Here is a 20,539-nt window from a genome sequence, read left to right as displayed (position 1 = left end):
CCAGGCCTGAATAATTGTGTGGATAGAGTCACTATTATGTGGGAGGGAAGTAAGAGTTTAGTTCTCAACATGGAAAATTCTAAATACCTTTGAGACATTCTAGAGTAGTGGTCAAGTAGACAGTTGGAGATATAAGCCTTGAGCTCAGAGGAGATTCTGGGTTGTAGATATACAGTGATTAAATATAACATTTACACTTTGTTAGGCATTGTAAGTAATCTAGAGATTCTATAAAGTATATGGGAGAATTGCATAGGTTATATGTAAATATTAAGCCTTTTTTTTTTTTTTTTTAAATAAAGGACTTGAGCATTCTTGGATCTTGTTAATCGGAGGTTCCTGGAACCAAACCCCTTTGGATACCTAGGAATGACTGTACTTTTGGAAATTATTGGTACGTGGATGTATTTAAAGTCGCCCTTTCTTTTTTATTCTTCTCTCTCTCTTTTTTTTTTTTTTTTTTTTTTTTGGTGTGTGTGTATGTGTGAGCACACATGTGCTAGAAATTGAACCCAGGGCTTCATACATGCTATACATGTGCTATATAGCACTGAGCTACCCTGCCAGCCTAAGGCAGAACTTCTACTCATGTGTTTGTACTTATGAAGATGGATCACCATGTCTTCCCTGTGGCCTATTATCCCAGATAAGATCAGGGATCTCTCAGCCTGGTTGTGTGATAACAGAGGGACACAGTCCATGGTGCAGAGAAGCCAGAAAGAACCCTGATGAGCAGATGTAGAACATCTGGTTGAAAGCTACTTGGACATAAAAAGAGAGGTTCCTTAGAGGGACAGACCCAAATTAGGTGCTAGTCATTGCCTCCTCTTCCTGGTAGCAGGACTTACTTTCTTTTTCTTCTTCCTCTTCTGTTTTGGACAAGGTCTTGCTGTGTTGCCCAGGTTGGCCTTGAACTGAACTCCTGGACACAAGTGATCCTCCTGCCTCAGCCTCCTGAGTAGTTGGAACAGGTGTACCACTGTTCCTGGTCAGGATTTATCTTGATTTATTTGTTTAGCAAGAAGACAACTAACTTATGTGGTCAGCCCTCCATGTTTGTGGGTTCTGCATTTATACATTCAATCAAACACAGACTGAAAATATTCTGAATGAAAAAAAACCACATCAGAACTGAACACAGACTTTTCTTTGTTCAACACAGTGTAACAACAATTTACACAGCATATACATTGTATTAGATATTTTAAGTAATCTAGAGACAATTTAAAGTATATGAGAGGATATACGCAGATTATATGCAGATACTACACCATTATACACAAGGGACTTGAGCATCCTTGGATTTTGGTATCCTCGGGGTCCAGGAACCAATTCTCCATGGATACTGAGGGTGGATACTGAGGGACAACTGTACTGTCTTCTCTTTCTTCCATAACCTTTATGTCTCATTTGAATTTCTGCTCCACTTGACATGAGCTATTTGGGATCGGAGGTAGGTCTTAATAACAGGAACACAACAATATTAAACAAAAACATCCTCTGGTTTGCCTTCAGTTCTGTCACAGACTGTTTTGTTCAGGAAAAATTCCTTCCTATTTCTGATACTCATTTGTAAAATGGCCTAGATCAATAGTTTTCATGAATCATGTAAGCTGCTTCCTCAGCCAAAATGTGAGCTCATCAAAGGTAGGTGCTTAATTTTCCTTCCATACCTATATTCTTTGTAATATCATGTGCAAAACAGATGTTCCATAAACTTGCTGATGTTCCCTAGTGTTATGAGTTTTAACAGGGATGAAACCTTAGGACAGACTCTGCTTGGGTAGGGAGAGCCAGGATTTGGTCTGCTGAGTGCTCCCTAGAGAAACTCATCCTTCAAAAGTATGGGACCTGACCTAGGTGGGGAGCAGCTTCAGTTTCACCACCCCCTTCCCCCGCCATACACACAAAAGGGCAGGTCTGAGTTCCTGCCTTAACTGAATTCTGCTCAACCTCTTCCACCCTTCAGAACCTCTTCTGGTGAGGCCACTCTGTACACTATGGCCATGGAAGAGACATGCCTCAGGAGCCTCAGAATCAGCCATGATGCCACAAGCCTGAAAGACATCTCAGAAGGTTTCAGAGGGAAGCACAACGGAGACAGGGAGGAACTGTGGGGTCTGTTCAGAGTACAGCTTTCTCTGGAGATGGAGGCCCAAAGGGGAGGCAGGGTTTACACAGAGACATCACAGAAGGCAGGTTGGAGGAGTGTGCTAGAAGCAAGGGATCAAGACAGCCAAGGGGCCAATGTCCCCGAAGCAGGTAGCTGGGTGGAGAGTTGGAGTTATGGTAGTAGAATGAGTCAGCATACTGCTCTGCCATTGACAGGTGACATGAGTTTGGGTAAATCAATTAACCTTACTTAGTCTCAATGTCTTTACCTGCAAATTGGGGGTAAAAACCTAACCAACTGCAGATCATGCTGTAGTAAAGTAGTGAGAGTCCAAGGAGACTAAGAGGTGTGGGGATGGAAAGAATTATTATCATTTTTTTTTTAATAGAGGAGAGCACTGGAACCTGCTTCTGAAGAGGGGGTCTTGCAATTTAAGAATGCTCAGAGACTGATCATCCCGCCTTCTCCTGCTTCATTCTCAGCAGCCATCTCTGCCCAGCCTTGAAGAACTTTTGGTGAAACAGAATGCGAGTAGAGCAGGGCAGTTTAGGACAGAGGCCTCAGCCCAATTCTGGCCCGGAGAAGCTCCCCACAAAGTGAGAAGTGTCCTGATGAAAAGTCAATGAGAGGAGTGAGACCTAGGAGGTTATGGAGGTGCCCAAGGGCTCTTCTGGTCAGCAAGGTACCCCAAAAGGATTCCAAAGACCAGGTACCATAGTGTCACTGAATATCTTGTCAGCTGGGAAGGGGTCAGGTTGGTCTCCCTTGATACTCAGAACTGCACAGCTGGCCTCTCCCCTTTCCAGAGGAGGGATCATTGTTGGCACTGTGGGAGCAGATGAGCCCTCAGCAGGTCACAAGCAGAGCTTGTATTTCCTTCCAAAGGCACTCCCTGTTGAATCCTCCAGATATAGGGGGTAAGTCGCAGACAGATCAAGGCTGGAACATCTGGCAGGGTTTTAAATCCATGTTGATTTGGAGAATACTTTCAGGCTTCAGCCTGGTGCTGCTCCTGCTTTATCATCACTGACAAGGTTCTGCACCCAGGTCTGGCTTCCCCTGATCCTCCTTAGCTACTGTAGCCAGAAGTGTGGGTGCTGGGTCTGCGGAGCCAAACATCTGGCAGATCTGGCTGGCTGTTGGGCAGCATCACAGGGCTGCCATCCCCGGGCCCGCCACGGCCCTTCCAGGAGGAGCTGCTCTGGTGGGAGTTGGGCAGTGATGGGTCATACACTGTCTCCTTCAGCGCTAGCCACAGAGTGTCTCGCTTCCCATTCAGCTGGCCCCGCTCAAGTATTGGCTGGTCAGTGTCATCCAGGTCTTCTGGAGAGGCACCCATGGAATCTGGTACACGGGCACTGGGCTCAGAGGTGCTAAGGCAGGTGTCATCTGAGACGCTGAGCCCCTCCAGGGTGCTGGCCGAGGAGCAGAAGCCATCAGGAAGATCTTCAGCCTTGAGCCTGGGGCAGTGAGCCGGGGTTTCTAGTGAGGCCTGCAAGGGCTCAGCCTTCTGCCCTTGGGAGTCCTGCCTGGCCCCAGTTTTAGGGCTGGGGCCAGCCTGTTTATAGGGAGAGGAGGTCTGCAGGGCTGGGCACTGACTGAAGACTGCCTGGTGGTCCAGGAGCAGATCCCTTGGGGAGGCAGGGGCTGGTGGTGCTCGGGAACAGCAGTTGCCATCATGAAGCTGCAGATCCTCTGAGAGTACCGAGGGCCGGTGGGATAGCTTGCTGGTGGCTGTGCTAGTGTCAAAGCTGGGGCTCCGGCGCCGTGCCAGGGGCTGAAGCTCATAATGCTCGGAGCAAGACCCAGGTACCCCTCCTATTGGTCGTGACTTTTCTTCATCAGGCTCCCCACTTCCAGCGTCCCATGGCAGATGGGCACAGGGCCAGAGGATCTGTCCACAGTTCTTCTCTGGCCCGAAGAAACAGCACAGAGATTGGAAGAAGAAGCTGGCAAAGCCACAGCTGACGAACTTGACCATCATGAGGATGATGCCCAGCTTGCGATAGAGCAGCACTGTGGCAGGCAGCATGAGCACGCCAGATGCAAACAGAGCAGCGGTTCCCACTGCTGTGGCACGGCTGGTCTGGCGCAGCGAGAAGGCCACGCGGCTCAGGCGGTCAGGATGTGGGCACAGGTGATAGGAGATGCAATAGTTGATAGTGAAATCTACTGAGAGGCCCACAGAGGCAGAGAGAAAGAGGGCCTCAGCAGTGTTGAGCTGCCATTCAAGTAGAACCAGAAGTCCTACAGTGAGCAGTACAGTGCCTGCCACAGCTGCCACAGAGAACAGACTCAGTGGAACATTCCAGGTGCCCAGCAGCAGAGTGGCAAAGGCCAGTGCCAGAGCCAGGCCCAGCACCACAGCAGGTTCTGTGCTCAGACTGTGTTGCAGGCTGTACAGCTCTAGGCGACTGGTGAACCAACCACGGCGGAGGCTGGGAGGTGACCTGCCCAGTTCTGCTGCCAGCCAGCGGCTGATCTCGTTGTAGAAGTGGTGGACCTGGTTGTAGTCTGGACTGTATGGGAAGTTGGTCTGGAACTGCAAGACAAGGGCAGCCAGGTTGCCATGGGTATCAAAACGGAGTCCCAAGTCGCGGGTGCCATCAGGGCTTTGCTCCTGAGCCATCATCTTGAGGCAATGCAGGAAAAGCTGGGGGGCCCAGGGAAAGTCTGACTGACCACAGCAGACGTTAGGTCCTAGGCGGGCACAGGCCGGGCTCTCTATCCAGTGTTGGAGGGCCTCCATGAAACACAGTGTGGGCCAGCCCTCTGGCTGGGTGCCAAAGAAGCTCTGATTGCGGGCTCGGTGACAGAGTGTCAGAAGCCAGCGCTGGGCTTCTGGACTACTAGCTGAGAAGTCAGGGTCGGTCACTAGTGAGCTGTTGCTGCGAGGGTCCAGGGGGTCGCTAGTGTCCACCGGCAGGATTCCCCACACCAAAACCACGGGCAATTGGCCGCCCTCGTCCGCAGGCAGCTGCTCAAACAGGAACTGCTGCCGATACTCTGCATCGAAGCGCTCGAAGGGGTGACTAGGCCTGAAGACCTGACCGCCAGCCGGCAGCAGAATGGGGAGTTGCAGGCGGGGACTTACGCCGCCGATGTAGGCTCCCCCTGCCGCCAGCGCCGCGAACCAGCAGATCCAGATGTAGCGGAACTTGATGACGCCACAGGGCAGCAGACGCTGAAAGAGCAGGCGCGAGAGAATGGCGATGGCCCTCCGAAAGCCACGGAACCGCCGGTGCAACGCTAGCAACAGCCGCCAGGGGTCGCTGCCGCCCCTTGGGCCCTGCGCCCGGGGCACACAGCCGCGCGCCAGGTAGCGCTCATGGAGTACCGCGGAGGCGGGCAGCCAGACCAGTGTGAGCGCCATGTGCACTAGCACAGCGGTGCCCATGAAGAGGGCGAAGCAGCGCACTGCCGGCAAGCGGCTCAGGTAGCTGCCGTAGAAAGCCGCGCCGGTGGTGAGGCCGGAGACCAGCAGCAGGTAGCCAAAGTGGTGCATCGTGCGGCCCACGCGCTGCGCCAGGCCCCCAGAGGGCACCTGGCTTTTGCTCAGACGCCATAGGTCGTAGAAGATGAGTGTGTGGTTGACGCAGACACCGCTAAGCAGGATGAGGGCTGCCAGATTTACAAAAGGGAAGTAGGCCATGCGGAAGGCAACGTGGTAAAGAAAGAAGGCCACCAGTAGGGAGCCCAGCACCCCCAGCATAACCATGAGCGTGATGAAGAGTGAGCGCAGGTAGAGAGCAATGCTGAAAAAGATGGCAACCAGGGCCAGCAAGGGGTACACCGTATCCAGGGCCAGATAGTGCTTCAGCAGCTCCTGCTTGATGCCCAGGTCCATGCCGGTAATGGATGTATAGTTGTCAGAGAGGTCCCAGGGGTTGACTAGGCCATCTAGGTAGATATCCATCATGGAGGCACCCTTTAGGGTGGGCAGGAAGAGCAGGCTATATTTGAGGGAGGGCACCTGGTAGTCAGCAGTCTGGGGACTCAGAAAGTCCCTATCTAGCAGAAAGTGAAGGAGTTGGTAGATGGCACTGCTCCGGGAGCACTTGGTGGGAATCTGGGCACAGTGTGGGGATTTGTCATGCCCAGGTCCCAGACAAGAGGGTACCAGGACACCACGATGGTAATAGGGGGCGCAGGCCCGCAGCAGGGCCAGTATGCGGGCTGCATCAGCTTGGGTAGTGTCCAGGCAGGAGGAGCGGTTGGAGAGCATAGCCAGATAGTTGCCCAGCGACCAGCTGGGGCAGCACTGGTTGGCTGCTGTACGCTGACATAGAGCCCCAAAGCGGGGATGGGAGCGGATCTGTGGGGCACACAGCAGAAGAGAGCTCAGGGGCAGTCCAGGAGCCCAGGTTTTCCCAGCCCTGTCCTAATCCTCTCACCTTTCAGGTTACAGGGCAGAGACAAAGAAATATCTTGACAGCCCAACAGAATTGGCTTGTCTCAGAGTTGCTTTTAGCTTCTGGCACTGAGCCAGGAGCTATATCTTGGCTTCATCAAAGAGGAGCCTCAGGGATGCTGCCTGAGGCCTCAACTGAGAGGCCACCCCTAGGGATCCCCAAAAGTCCCATATCCCAACTCTGCACCACCTGGGCCATGAGTGGGAGTGGAGGTGGCAACCATATTATGGAACAGGATCAAGAGACTAGGGGGCTGGAAACAAGCAATGGAAAAAGTAGAGACCTGAACATTCCAGGATCAGGGTCACTGCCAAACCCCACCCCACTACCTCTCTCCCTGGTCTGCTTAATTCCTCTTAGGGTCAGAGCTGTTTCTTCTTCATTCCTCCTTACCTCTTCCACTCTGTTATTGACATCACAACAGCTGGTATAGTACAGAGAGCTCCAGCCTGGGAGTCAGGGACCTTACTCTGCCACTAACTGTGTGGCCCTAGGCCTGAGATCACAGTGATGACAATGGTAATGTTTACTGAACAATTTCTGTTGCCAGTCATTATGCTGTATTTTCCTGAATTCTATTTTGTTTAATTGTCCCAACATCCCTAAGAAGGAAGTACTGTTATTATCCACATTTAACTTATATGGGGGCTGAGGGTGTAGCTCAGTGGTAGAGTGTGTGCTTAGCATGTATGAGGCCCTGGGGTTGATCCCCAGCACCACAAAAAGAAAACAACAACATATATAGAGACTGAGGCACTGAGAGGTTAAGTCATGCACCAAGGGAGCTTTGGAGTTCATCTTGAACTCAAGCATCTGACTCCAGAACATGTTCTTAACGAGTGTCTTTTGGTACTCTAGATATCCTGATGTGAGGCAAGGGGCATAGGCTACTGAATGGTTTTCACACTGTTTTTAGCAGTGAACCTTTCTACAGATGTTATCCTATATGGTTCTCCAGTTAGCATAATTGGATTGGCTTGAGTTGATGAGGGCTGGGACCTTAAATCTCATAGTCTCAGTCCCCTAGGCCAGGGCCTCCTCAATAGCACTTGAGGTACTTTCTCAGGACTCTTTAAAAACCCAGGCTTTGCTCAGGTTTTCTTGTGGCAACTGTAGTTTGACTTTTCTAAAAGCAGTCAACTCTTTTTATCACACCCCAAACGGGAGTCTCTCTGAAGGGTTGAATGATTTTCTAAATGTGGAATGCTCTTCCCTACTCTACCATGGCGATCCTGGCTCAGCTTATCCTTGGGATCAGGCCCCTCATGTGCTTAGTTTCCCCCAATACCCCTGGCACCTCCCCAGCCAGCTCACCTGCTCCTGTTCCATGCGACACATAGAATGGATGGCATGCAGGTTCCACAGGCTGCCCACAGTGGTGGACATGAACACCAGCTTTGCGTTGCTCTTCTCTGTAACACACCCCCTTGGAGCTCAGCCCAGGTTTTGGGCCCACCACCAAAGGGAAGATGCTTACCCAGGGCCACCAGAGGGGTAGAGTCCCAGGAGCCTGAAACCCATTCCTGACTCCCTGATCCTGTCCCTGTGCCCCACCCCCACCCAGCTTGATCCCACTGGCTTGGAGTATCTGGGATCTGCTTCATTCTCCCAGCTGTAGCACAACACATTGACTTGAATGTGACCAGCTGGCTGCCTTCTCCTTCTGTCTGCCCACATTTGTTCTGGGCCTGCCCATCCTACTAGGTAGGGAAGGGACCACCATGGATACCAGGGCTGGCCAACCTGTTGCTTACCAGGGGGGCCGCAGAAGAAGTTCTCCTGCCCTCTGTCCTCAGGGGGCTCCACCATTCTCCGGGCCCGGACGACACTCTCCTGAGCCTTGTCCCAGTGTACAGGATTCAGAGTGCTATGGGAATTCAAGCTGAGGAAGAGAGAATTTCTGTACCAGGTACCATTAAGAGTGGAAGCTCACAGAGACCAGAGATCACTCCCCAGGGAGTTCCAGCAAGCTCCTCTGACCTGCCTTTGAGGAGGTCACTCGATGTCCCCTCCCTAGAGACCATGTTCTTCCTCCCTTTCCCACCCTCAGTTGAAAGATGGGAATCTGTTACCTGTTCAGATCAAGGTCTGGGGAAAGGGAAAGCAGGTTCCTGGGGCCTGTGAGAGCCTGCAGTGCTTTCCACACTTCTAGCTTTCGTCCAATGTCTGTATCCCGAGGCTCAAAGCCCTGCAGGGAGGTGGAGAGGAGTTCTCCATCTGGGCTGTTCCCAGCTCTGCCCCTTTGGTTCCCTGGAGCAGGGAGGGCCAGACTACTTAAGCAGTTGTAGACGTATGGCCTCTGTGATATCTCTGTAGCTCTCTCTGGAGGTCAAGAACCAACCATTCCTTCCCTACCCCAGCTGGGTCAACTTTGTCCCCAGACTGAGCTGCAGTGGCCAGGCCTGGGGCCCCCCTCCCTCCTCTTGACTTCTCACCAGTAAAGGGTTGGAGAAGTCAGGCAGCTGGCTTCCCAGTAGTCCAGCCAGGGTGCAGAGGAGGATGAAAGCTAAACACACTAGCAGCACGGCCACTGGCCACTCAGCAATCAGCTGGGAATAGCTGGGAAAGAAGGAGGGAACCATATGAGTTGGTGTTGGGTGTGGTAATAAGGGATGTGAGCTTAGAATCCACCAAGAAGTGGTGGTAGAGCAGAAAGCACATGGAACAGGGTTAAACTGGGCACCAGCCTGGTCACCCCTAGGAATCCAGGGGAGGCCCAGGCCTACCTCTTTGGCATCCGGAAGGACCGTTCCTGCCTGTGGGAAAAGAAGAAAAGATACTTGTTTGCCGGAGTCTTTTTGTGGGGAGTTATGTGGGACAGAGGTAGGGTGGGAGGGTATGAAGGAATAGAGGGTGGGGCATAAAGGAAATGGCATTAATCCTTTTAGAGCTTTCCCACTCCCAAGCTCTAACCCTTTCTTCCTACTCCATCAGAGGAAAGAGACATCCAGGCTGCCTTCTAAGAAAGGAATTCAGACCCCCAGCAGTCTGTTCCATTTTAAAACCCTGTTCTACCTTTCAGTGGTAGCTGACAGGCTGCTGGACCCCTCCTTACCTGACGCTGACCACATGGTGTTGCACAGAAGGCGGCTTCCAGACCCCATCACGCTGTGAGGGGACTGGAGAAGCATTGATGTTGGAGCCATGGGAGCATAAAGCTGCCTGGTCTCCAGGCCCTAGTAGAGAACTGCCTTCTTGATATTCTTGCGGTTGCCGCGAATAGGTGAAATGACCAGGGGCTAAGGCGCTGGTTGGATCTAGAGCCTGAAGGGTGGAAGTTGGTGGTGGGGGTCCCGAAGAGCTGGAAGGGTCCTCAAGAGGACAGCTGTGGAGGGAACAGCTTCTCTCTGGGCTAGCCTCAGGGGCCATGGCCTTGGTCTGGGACCTGGGGAGAGAGCAGGCAGGAAAGATAGGGGTGGAGGATGGTGGCAGGTCATTCCATGTTCAGTAAGAATTGTTCAGCAAGGGAAGACAAGTAGCCAGGGCCCAGGGTTGTTTTATTTACTAGTCCTGGGCAGTGGTGAGAAGGGTGGAGGCTCAAAGTCTGCATCCCCAACCTTCTTCTTAGGGTCTGTTCTCTCATTCACTCATGCATCCATGAATTTTAAAGACATTGTCAGCAGCCTGCCACATGCCAGACACTGAATGTGGTGTTACATATATAATATATATATTTTTTGAGATAGGGTCCTACTGTGTTGCCAATGTTGGTCTCAAACTGAACAACATTCTGCCTCATTCTCCCAAGTAGTTGGGATTACAGGTGCACATGACTGAGCTCAGCTTATATACATGATCTTCTCCTTATAAAAATCCCATAAGGGAAGCATTTACTTCTTTTATAGATTTGAAAGCAGGTTCCATGAGAGTTGAAGACCTGGAGCTTGAAGCTGCTTCTTCTGACTTGTAGCCCTGTGTTCTTCCTGCTGTACTCGTCTGCTCATTCACTTGATAGCTATCTATTGAGCATCTGCAGTACTGCAGCACTCTTGTTCCCATCTTAGAGCCTTGGAACCTTCTCTTCTTTCTGCTTTGTCCCCCCACCCCAATTGGTCTGTGTGTGTGTGTGTGTGTGTGTGTGTGTGTGTGTGTGTGTGTATGTTTGAGAGAGAGAGAGAGAGAGAGAGAGAGAGAGAAATTCATCCTTTTTCTAAAATTTCTGATCTCTGTTACCTCCTCAGAGAAGTCTTCCTGACTACTCTTTCTAGAGTAGTTACCCACCATCATAAATCTTTTTTTTTCATCATCGTATTTCTTCATAGCATTCACTGCAATTGGATATTATAGAATTGTATTTCTTGCCTGTCTCATGTGCAATGTGAGGGCTAGGAAAAATAGGGACCTGGTTCATTGGCTCATCTCCATATCTCCAGTGCCTTGAACAGTGCATTGCATACAGAAGGTGCCTGGCTACTAAGAGTGGTGCTAGGATGAATAAGTCCCAGCCCTTGCCCTCTAGGCACTCACAGCAGACAGTCCAACATATTGGTTTGTATGAGAAAGGAAAACGCTGTAATGGGCCATGCAGAAAGCAGAAGGTTTGATCTGCAAGGGTGTGCACAGTTGGAAGAATGTGGCAGGGAGTCAGTGATAGATTCTTTCTTCCAAAATTACTTCTTGGGCAATGCTCTGTGCATGGATTTAGCACCCTACTCCTTGGGTCCAGAGGGAGACAGAGTCCCTCCCCAGTGACAGGACTGCCAGACCCAGAACAGGAAAAGATGGCAGGAGAGCAAGCTGCTTGAAGGCCATGATGTTTCCCAGGGGATTCGGGGTTGGGCACTTTGGCAGAGCCTATCCTGCCTGGCTTACTCAGCCCGCCAGAGCTTGCATGGCTCCCATGAGAGAGCCAGGTCTATGCTGAGCCAATCTTGGCTTCCAGTCCTACCTGCTGCACTGCTGAAGAGGCAGTGGGCCAGAGTCCTGGCCACAGTGGCAGGTGAATATTGCCCATAGAGGCTGAGTGTTGCCCAGAGACTAAGTAGAGGAATTGGAAAAATAAGCAAGCACTGCTTCTTTTTCCAGAATGATGCTGGCTGGCCTGGCAGTCTGGGAGATAATGACCCTTATGCTCAGTGTAAAATGGGAGAATAGTGGAGGTGGGCTCCTGGCTCTACTTCTGACTGCTTTCCTGAGCTCTGTGGTTTCAGGAAATGCTCACAATCACTGGAGCATTGGCATCCTTGTCTGTTGAGGAAATGATGAAAACATCCACCTTTCAATTTTGATATGTGATTCAATAAATGTGAGGTACCCGGCATGGAGCTTAGCATGTAGAAGACACATTTACTTTCTTGCCCTTTCCTACACTCAGTACTGCAAGGATCAAATGCTTTAAGAATATATTTAAATGGAGGAATGATGAATTGTATAGAAGAAAATGAGGGGTGGGGAGGGAGTGGGGAAAGAAAAAATAATAGAATGAGACAAACATCATTATCCTATGTACATGTATGATTACGCGAACGGTGTGACTCTACTTTGTGTACAACCAGAGAAACGAAAGTTGTACCCCATTTGTGTACAATGAATCAAAATAAAAAAATTATGTTTATATTTTTAATTTGTCCTCTTTTGGCATCTCAGCTAATACATTTCCATGTCAGAACTTCTCACACTTGAGGATCTCATATGTAATTATAAATACTTTCTTGTTATCCAAAAGCTGCATTTAAATTTGATCTCATGATTTAAATCATTACTACTTATTTTTTAGTAGCTCAGCATTTAGAAGAATAAGATTTTTTTTTTTTTTTTGTACCAGGGATTGAACCCAGGGATCCTTAACCACTGAGCCATATTCCCAGTCCTTTTTTATGTTTTATTTAGAGACAGGGTCTCACTAAGTTGCTTAGGGTTTCATTAAGTTCAGCTGGCTTTGAACTCACGATCCTCCTGCCTCAGCCTCCTGAGCTGCTGGAATTATAGGTGTGCGCACTGTGCCAGGTAAGAATAAGAATTTGACTAAAGTTGTTCTAAAGCAAGAACTTGGATGACTCCATGAAACTAATGGCATAAACAACCAGTGTCCTGGCAGATGGAAGACCCTGTAGGTCGATCTCTGTGGGACAAAGAGAACGTGGGTAAATGGCCCGGGTTATAAATGGGGATATTTACTAATTAAAGATTTTTAATTCTATGGCTTTCTGTTTTGAGCACCTATCATGTGCTCACCCCTGTGCTTGGATCCTGAAGGCATGAAGATGACACATTAGCCTTGGTCTCCCTCTTCAGAGCAGGGCCTGTCTTAGAGAGGACAGCAGGGTGGGATAGCCAGTGTAGAAATGAGGGACCTGTTTCAGTTGCCCACCCCGTAGAGCACTAAACACTGGGCTTGTTCTAGGAGCCAGGCCTCCACTTAGAGTGTCAGTATTTTTACATTAGAGGAAGCCCGCATACTAGAGGTGTTGGAGGAGAATTGAAGCCCCCTTCCTACCAAACCTTCTAAACTTATCCCCTTCCTTACTTGGTTCATGTTTAAGAGGGATCTAGGATCCTTTCTCCTCCTCAGTTTGCTTCCACTGGGGTTTCCCTGGCCCCAGCTCATTCCCTTCAACCCGTTCTATTCTTCTCCAGGGACCCAGGATCAGCTGCCCCCAATCATACTCTTCTCAACAGTGCCTACCATTATCAATATGGCAGAATTTGAAATCCTCCACGTTCTAATTGCTGTAGAGCTGAGCCTTTGCCCCAGGACTCCCCATGAAATGAGCCAAACTCCACTCTTCTTGGAATGAAATCTTTCTTCTGCCAGTACCTGCTGTCCTCTGCTCTCAGGAGACCCAGTAATCTTAAAGGAATTAAGCACTCTCGTCCTTGCATCCCCAGGGGATTTTCATTCTTACCCTCTTGGTTCTGAGACCCTAACTGGGATGAATAATCTGCTGGAAGGCCTGCCCAGGCCCTCTGACCTATAAATGACTGAGACAGGCAGGCAGGAAGGGGAATACTCATTTCACTCATGAGGCCAACATCACAGCAATCAGGGCCTTGCTGACAGGGACCTAGACACAGAGTCCCAAGTTGGGAACCCCATGAGGAGAAAATGTATATGTGCCCCTCCCCTGATTTCTTTTCTTTTTCTTTCTTTCTTTCTTTCTTTCTTTTTTTAGATGGGATCTTGCCTTTTTGCTCAGGCTGTCATTCCCAAGCCCACAGAACACAGCCACCTGGACATTCATGTGATCCCACAGAGAGGCCAGAACAGATGAGGGAGTAGCTCACATCACTAGGAAAATGAAAAGGTAATTTTATTATTATGATTTTTTATATTAATTATTGTTATTATTATTATTTGGTTCTGGGGATTGAGCCTAGGGGTACTTAACCACTGAACCACATCTCCAGTACTTTTTATTTTTTCTTTTGAGACAGGGTCTCACTAAGTTGCTTATTATTATTTTCTATGGTACTGGGGATTGAACCTAAGAGTGCTTTACCACTGAGCTACATCTCCAGCTCTTTTTATTTTATTTTGAGACAAGATCTCCCTAAATTGCCAAGACTGGCCTCAAACTTGTGATCTTCCTGCCTTAGTCCCCCAAATTGCTGGGGTAATAGTCATGTGCCACCACATCCAGCTAAAAAAGCAATTTTAAAAACACAAAAAATTAAATTCCTATAGTCAATTTGATAAAAATTGTGGGGTGTGGCTGGGGGTGTGGCTCAGTGGTAGAGAGCTTGCCTTGCATGTACAAGGCCCTGGGTTCCATCCCTAGCACTGCAAAATTAAAAAAAAAAAAAATTAAAAATAATTAAAATAAAAAAACCTGTGGGGTGGCTGGGTGCAGTAGCACACACCTGTAATTTAATTTACTGGGGAGGCTAAAGAATGAGGATCCCTTGAGCCCAGGAGTTTCAGGACAGCCTGTGCCAAAAAGCAAGATCTCATCTTAAAAATAAATAAATAAATAAATAAATCAGGGGAGGGGCTGGGGCTGTAGTATAGTATAGTATTTGGCATGTGGGAATCCCTGGGTTCAATCCCCAATACTGCTTAAAAAAATCGTGCTGTCTCCCTGTTTGTGTGTGTGGGGATGTGTCTTATTTATCATGTATCCATCTCTGGAGCTCTACTTAGCTCAGCAGGAACATATTTGTATTTCTTCTTCTTCCTCCTCTTCCTCTTCTGCTTCTCCTCCTCCTCTTCCTTCTTCTTCTTCTTCTTTTTTTTTTTTTTTTTTTTTTTTCAGTGCTGGGGATTGAACCCAGGGCCTTGTGCTTGCAATGCAAGTACTCTACCAACTGAGTTATATCCCCAGCCCACCTTCTTATCTATCTATCTATCTATCTATCTATCTATCTATCTATCTATCTATCTATTTATTTATTTATTTATTTTTGCAGTACTGGGGATTGAACCCAGAGGTGCTCTATCACTGAGATCTCTCCCCAGCCCTTTATTTTATATTTTAAATTTTGAGACAGGGTCTCTCAGGCTGTTGTGATTCTTCTGCCTCAGTTTTCTGAGTTGCTGGGATTACAGGTGTGAGCCACTGCACCAATCATATTTGTATTTATTGAATTGAATTGAGTCTCTATGCCTGCATCATATCCATGATCTCAGGGAAATGCAGAGAGGGGCAAGAGGTCTCTGGGAATTGCTGGAAGACAGCAAGAGATTCTTATGCCCTGGGAGAAATGAACGCACCAGACAGGGCTGAGCCTTGGCAAATTATACCAGATGGCAAATGTCTCTCCTGCCCCTTCTACACATACTTCTGGCTCTAGGGCCCTGTTCTGCCCTGTCACTGCTTTTTCCCTATTTTTGGTTAGGCCATAGCTACAAGCAGGCCCCGGATACTGGAAACACATCCATCTTGTGTCTCACTCTCTTGAAGAAGGTTTTGTGCCTTCCAGACTGATATATTAATAATAGAGAGGAAAACAGGTTTGTCACCACTTGTGGGGCTTTCTCTTCCCTATGAGATACAGAATGTGAATTTTAACTGGTGCAGTCTGGAGACAATGTGTCCATCTCTGCTTTTTGCTCCCAAAGAATGTTTTTTATTTCAGTCTAGGCGGGAGAGAGAGAGACAGTGCCACGTCAGAGGAGAGATTCTGGGGGCAGCAGAGCCAGACAGGGCACAGAAATTGCGCCATCTTGCTACCTGTCTGGGCTGTTCCATTACACATATGGTGGAGGAAGGCAGAGGAAAGGCACTCAGATCTGGGATAGATCCTCAGCAGGAAGGTATTCTTCCTGTCCTACCAGTCTGGGGCTGCTTCAGTGGTCATCCAGACCACCTGAATCTGAGAGCCTTAGTGACTGCAGTGAAAGCCAGTGGCTGCCACAGGCAAGAACTAACACAGATGTGTGCACAGCTGGGGACCATGCAGGGCAGGCAACCGATTGACAGCGACAAACAGGCAAGCAAATGATGGTGACAGACAAAGACAGTCACTGACGTAGCTACCGAATGTCTGCCCTCCCCAGGACACTAGCCTTGGCAAGCTTGTTAACCATGGTACATGCGCACCCCCATGCACACTGACAAGCTGGAACCCAGGCTGACATGGCTGCGGACTTGAGGCCTTTTGCGAAGACGCAGAGGTAGTGCCTAAAGGGAGGGGTTCGGAAGGCCAGGGGAAAGGGGGAAGCCGTGGCCTTAGAGGAAGGGTAAGAACAGTGGGTGGGGCAGGTCCCCCAGACAGTGAGGGTGATGGGGGATGATAATGGGGGGTGTCAGAAAGCGAGTAAATTTACCTGGCAGGACGAGGGCATATTGACCCCTCCCCCCCAAAAGGGGCAAAAGGGAAGGGATGGGCAATGAATAGGGCGACAAATGGATACCTGGAGCAGAGGTGCTGAGAAGATCTTCGAGCCGGATCTGCAGAGCTGTTCCTCCCTACCTGTCCGAGGAGCTGCCTTTTGGGGACAAGGGATCCCCTTCGGGCCTCTGCTCCCCTTTCGGACACGGGCCAGGAGACAGACTGCTGCAGCCGCTGCGGCTGCTGCCACAGTCCATGCCCGTGGGCGGCGCCGCTGTCCGAGACCTGGTGCTGAAGCAGCGGCAGCGGCGGGCTGGTGCGCATGCGTTAGCGACCGCAGACCAGTCGCTGGGCGGGGCCGAGGAGGAGCCCAGCCAATGGGCGCGGGCCTGGGGGGTGCAGGGACAGAGGCTTCCCGCGGCGCCGCCGCAATGGGGACCTGGGGTGGGGGTGGGGGTTGTCTAGCAGAATGGCGATGGGGCCAGGGTGTAGGCCCATCTACTCAGTCCAAGTCTAAGTGATTTTAGGAGTCTGGTGGTCTGGCCCTTTCTGGGGACCTCGGACTTCTCATAAGGAACCAAGGAGGGCTACACATGCAGAGATCCCCACTTGAAACGCAGGCTTCCACCTCCGCGTTTCACAGAGCGGAACCCCGAGCGGACTAGAGTCCGCATACCTCTCGGATCCGCTTAGCACCCTCCTCTCCTCCCCAGTGAGGCTAAACGTCTGCTTAAAATTTGGGTCTCCCTTCCTATCGATTTAGACCTGGACTTGGGTCTGTGCCCCTCAGCTATGGAACCCGGCTTCGGTTATTAAAGTGCGCAATACGGGGAGGAGGGAGGGAGAAGAGAAACGCCCAGAATGCTCAGCTCCCTTTCCTACAATCACCACTACTTCCCACCTCAGCCTGGGAGGGACCCGATAGCCACTCACTCCGGAACACTTGTCTGCTACCCCATGGGGAATAGCTCTGAGGGACAGAGGAGAAGAGCAAATTTGGAGGCGATGGACTTGAGACAGGCCTGGCTAGAGGGATGTAGCAAAACTAGAATAGATATTAGCAATATGAGAAGCCTGGAGGCTGGGGAGTGGAGAGGGTCCTGGATGTGGGATTTGAATAGACAGAAAGGGTTTCACAACAGGCAGGCTGTCCATTTTCTGGCTCTGATGCTGGAAGCATGGGGCTCAGAGAGAGTCAGAACCCTTGTGGTCAGGCCCATGAGATGATTAATAGCATCTCTTCTCTTCAGCTTGTGATAGAGAAGGGGCAATATGCAGAGAAGGGAAGACCCTCTTCCTAATAGGCCTTAGGGAAAACTTCCTGGAGATGGTGGGACTTCGGCTGGCTTGGAAGGCTCTGAAAATGTGGAGGTAGGAGACAGGGAGGGCATTCCTGTTCTGGGATAGGAGACAGAGAACTCCTAAAGTTCAGGAGGTTGGAAAACTCCGTGTATTTTCAGGGAATAGTAAGAAATTCACCTGGTTAATAGGGAACCCTTGAAGACTTTGGCTGTGTAGAATGAGGTTTGCAAGCTAGAATCCTGGAATGCCCACCAGATCTGGGCATACAGGACAGGATAGAGGTGATGGGGCCACATGGAGGACTCTTTATGGTAGGGAGAAGTAGGGAAAAGAAAGGAGGGTGACCTTATACATGCTGTGGGTACCACTGAGCCAAACTCTGGTGAAGGACAGACTGGTTATCCTGTTTTCACAACAAGGACACTCAGAAACAACCAGACCCTTTGAGTGCCAGTTTGAATGTTGTGTTAGTCAGATTTTCATCACAGTGCCCAAAATACCAACAAGAACAACTTGGATAAGGAAAAGTTTACTTTGGGCTTATGGTTTCAGAGATGCAGTCTGTGATTGGCCATCATCTCCATGAGTTGAGGCAGAACATCACAGCAGAAGAGCCTGGTGGAAGAAAGCTGTTCATCTCATGGCAGCTGGGAAGCAAAGAGAGAGAAGAGCCAGAGACAAGATGTATAATCCCCAAGGGCAGCCTCCCAGTGACTGGCCTCTTCCAGCCACACCTCACCTGCCTACAGTTACGACCCAGTAATCCATTCAAATGATTAATTATTAAATTATTGGTGGATTAGTCCACCAATTTTACAGCTCTCATAATCTAATCGTTTCATTTTTTAGCATTCCTGCTTTGTCTATCACATGAGCTGATTGGAAGATGCCTCATATTCAAACCATAACAGATGTGAAGGAAGACAAGACTCGTAAGAATAAACTTTGGTTTTCAGGGGGCTGTTTATTAGGAAAAGAAGATTCTGGTTCAGCTTCAGGGCCAGGTCAGGAAGGCACCCCTCTCAGGTTCCTCATCGTGTGTCTTGTCTTTTTGTTTCTTCAGTGGTGTGGACCAGGGGGATGCCCTGGGCCATGGCCTGGGGGGTGTCCACCAGGTCCTGGGGGGTGGCCTCCCACAGGACCGTGCCCTGGACCATGACCAGGGGGGTGCCCACCAGGTCCTGGGGGGTGGCCTCCCACAGGACCGTGCCCTGGACCATGACCAGGGTGGGGACCACCAGGTCCTGGAGGATGGCCGCCATGGGAGTGCCCCTGTGGAAAGCCAAATGACCAATGTCAGAATCTGAAGTTAATGCCAGCCTGTAATCAACTCTTCCTCACTCCACTTCCCCAGGTAGTCTGGATTCCTGGGCACTAGCAAGGAGTTATAGTGGAGGACTGGGTGGTAAGTGTAGCCTTGATGAAGCCCCTTGAACACTGAGCAGACAAAGGGGAGGGACCTAGATTTATTGGTTTTCATTCTTTTTTAAAAAATTTTTCTTTTTTTAGTTTTTGATGGATCTTTATTTTATTTTTTTGTGGTGCTGAGGATCGAACCCAGTGCTTCATGCATGCTAGGCAAGCACTCTACCACTGAGCCACAACCCCCGCCCCTGGTTTTCATTCTTGACCTGAGCTATGATCCCACTCTTTGAACTTTGATTCATTTTATCTATAATTAAGAAGCAAAATTATCTCATCTTCTCTGAGGGACCCTTGCAGGGTGATTCTAGAAGATTTTCCATGCTAGAACTGCAGGCTTATTGTACTTAGGAGCAAGGGCAAGTCTCAGGGCATCTATAGAAGAGCTGAGGGCTAAGAGGAGATGGGAACCGAGAAGGAGAAGGGGTAGGGCAGCTGGAGGGTGGGGGACACCAAGGGGAGGAAGTGGAAAATGAAAATGTGCCTGTTCTCTACATAGGTAGTGGGTCCTTGTGTATGAACAGGCCATGTGCTGCATTTACATGCAAATAGCTGTGTTTGGGTACATGTACATGGGTGAATGCATATACCTGCCTGCTGTGCACACAGATGCATTCATGGAGAACACCGTGTGTGTTCATGAGAATGGGTGTGTGTGTGAGCCTATGGCATCCCTGAGCAGGGTGCCAAGCCCGAGATATCAGGAAGACTAGAAAATAAAGTCAAAGTTTTACTCCTTAACCAGACAGAAGAGGACTGGAAAAAAGTGTAGTTTAACCTTCTGTTTTGACTACAACTACCTATGAGGCCCTAAGGTCAGGGAATTTCTTTGTTTCTTACCTCAGGCCCAGGGAAGAAGAGAGAGACACCATCTTGCTTCTGTGCTAGGGCACTGGGAGTCTGGGGCCCTCTGGAGCAGGGGTGAGGATATGCCCCCATTCCAGGGATAGGCTAATTCCCTACTCTTCCTCATAGGGCATGATTAGGGCTTGGTACAAGTAGGGAAGATCTAGGATCCAGGGCTCGGGGCCTTCCTGTGACTATGTTAGAGAAGCTTCTGCTTCATTCAGGCTCAGTGATGCCTGGAAACAGCCACTGCTCACCCTACTTGATTTTCTTTCTGTAGCTCTTTTTGTGGTGGGACCACAGATCCAGACCAGAAACTGGTCTGCTGGTGGTAGCTGATATGGGGTGGTAGCTGGAGAGGGTGAGGGCAGGCCAACTTCCTTTCTTGGCAGAAGCCTGTCCTGGGGATCTGCCGTGTGGCTGGGGCTTGGGAGCAAGCCAGCCATCCAGCAAGGCTGTGGGGGTAGCCAGGAAAGCAGAGCAGTGTAAAACAGGTGGGGAAGCAGCAGGAGAGAGGATGGGCTGCTGGGGCAGGGAGGGGAAGTGAGGAAAGGAGAGAGACAGATGGGAAAACAGAGGAGAGATTGCCAAGGAAGGAGACTGTTGCCAGCAGGGGCTGGGTGAATGCTGCAATGCCTCACCCCATGGAGCTGCTGCCTGCTCCTGCTCCTGTCTTTCATTTGTGGAAAGGGGGGTCTAGGAAAGAGGGTCTGGAGGGCATGGTAGTGGGGAA

General features: G+C 49.9%; 2 protein-coding genes across 2 annotated transcripts; both read right to left on the bottom strand.

Annotated features, from left to right (window-relative positions):
- Positions 1–2,394: 2,394 nt before the first annotated feature.
- Positions 2,395–16,555, bottom strand: DISP2 (dispatched RND transporter family member 2). The gene is made up of 8 exons (XM_079126432.1): positions 16,319–16,555; positions 9,581–9,910; positions 9,252–9,281; positions 8,961–9,084; positions 8,598–8,713; positions 8,280–8,407; positions 7,840–7,937; positions 2,395–6,428 (listed from the first exon to the last, which is right to left on the bottom strand). Exons 2-8 carry the CDS (start codon positions 9,892–9,894, stop codon positions 3,183–3,185), a joined length of 4,056 nt encoding a protein of 1,351 aa, XP_078982558.1. The 5' UTR covers positions 9,895–9,910; positions 16,319–16,555; the 3' UTR covers positions 2,395–3,182.
- Positions 16,556–18,501: 1,946 nt separating this feature from the next.
- PHGR1 (proline, histidine and glycine rich 1) lies at positions 18,502–18,825 on the bottom strand (the record flags this gene model as incomplete). The annotated part of the gene is made up of 1 exon (XM_079129689.1): positions 18,502–18,825. A coding segment is annotated over one exon (228 nt), but the record flags the coding sequence as incomplete, so codon positions are not given.
- Positions 18,826–20,539: the final 1,714 nt, after the last annotated feature.

Source organism: Sciurus vulgaris, assembly GCF_902686455.1.
Source record: "Sciurus vulgaris genome assembly, chromosome: 2".
NCBI lineage: Eukaryota > Metazoa > Chordata > Mammalia > Rodentia > Sciuridae > Sciurus > Sciurus vulgaris.
This window is presented reverse-complemented; position numbering and strand designations above follow the sequence as displayed.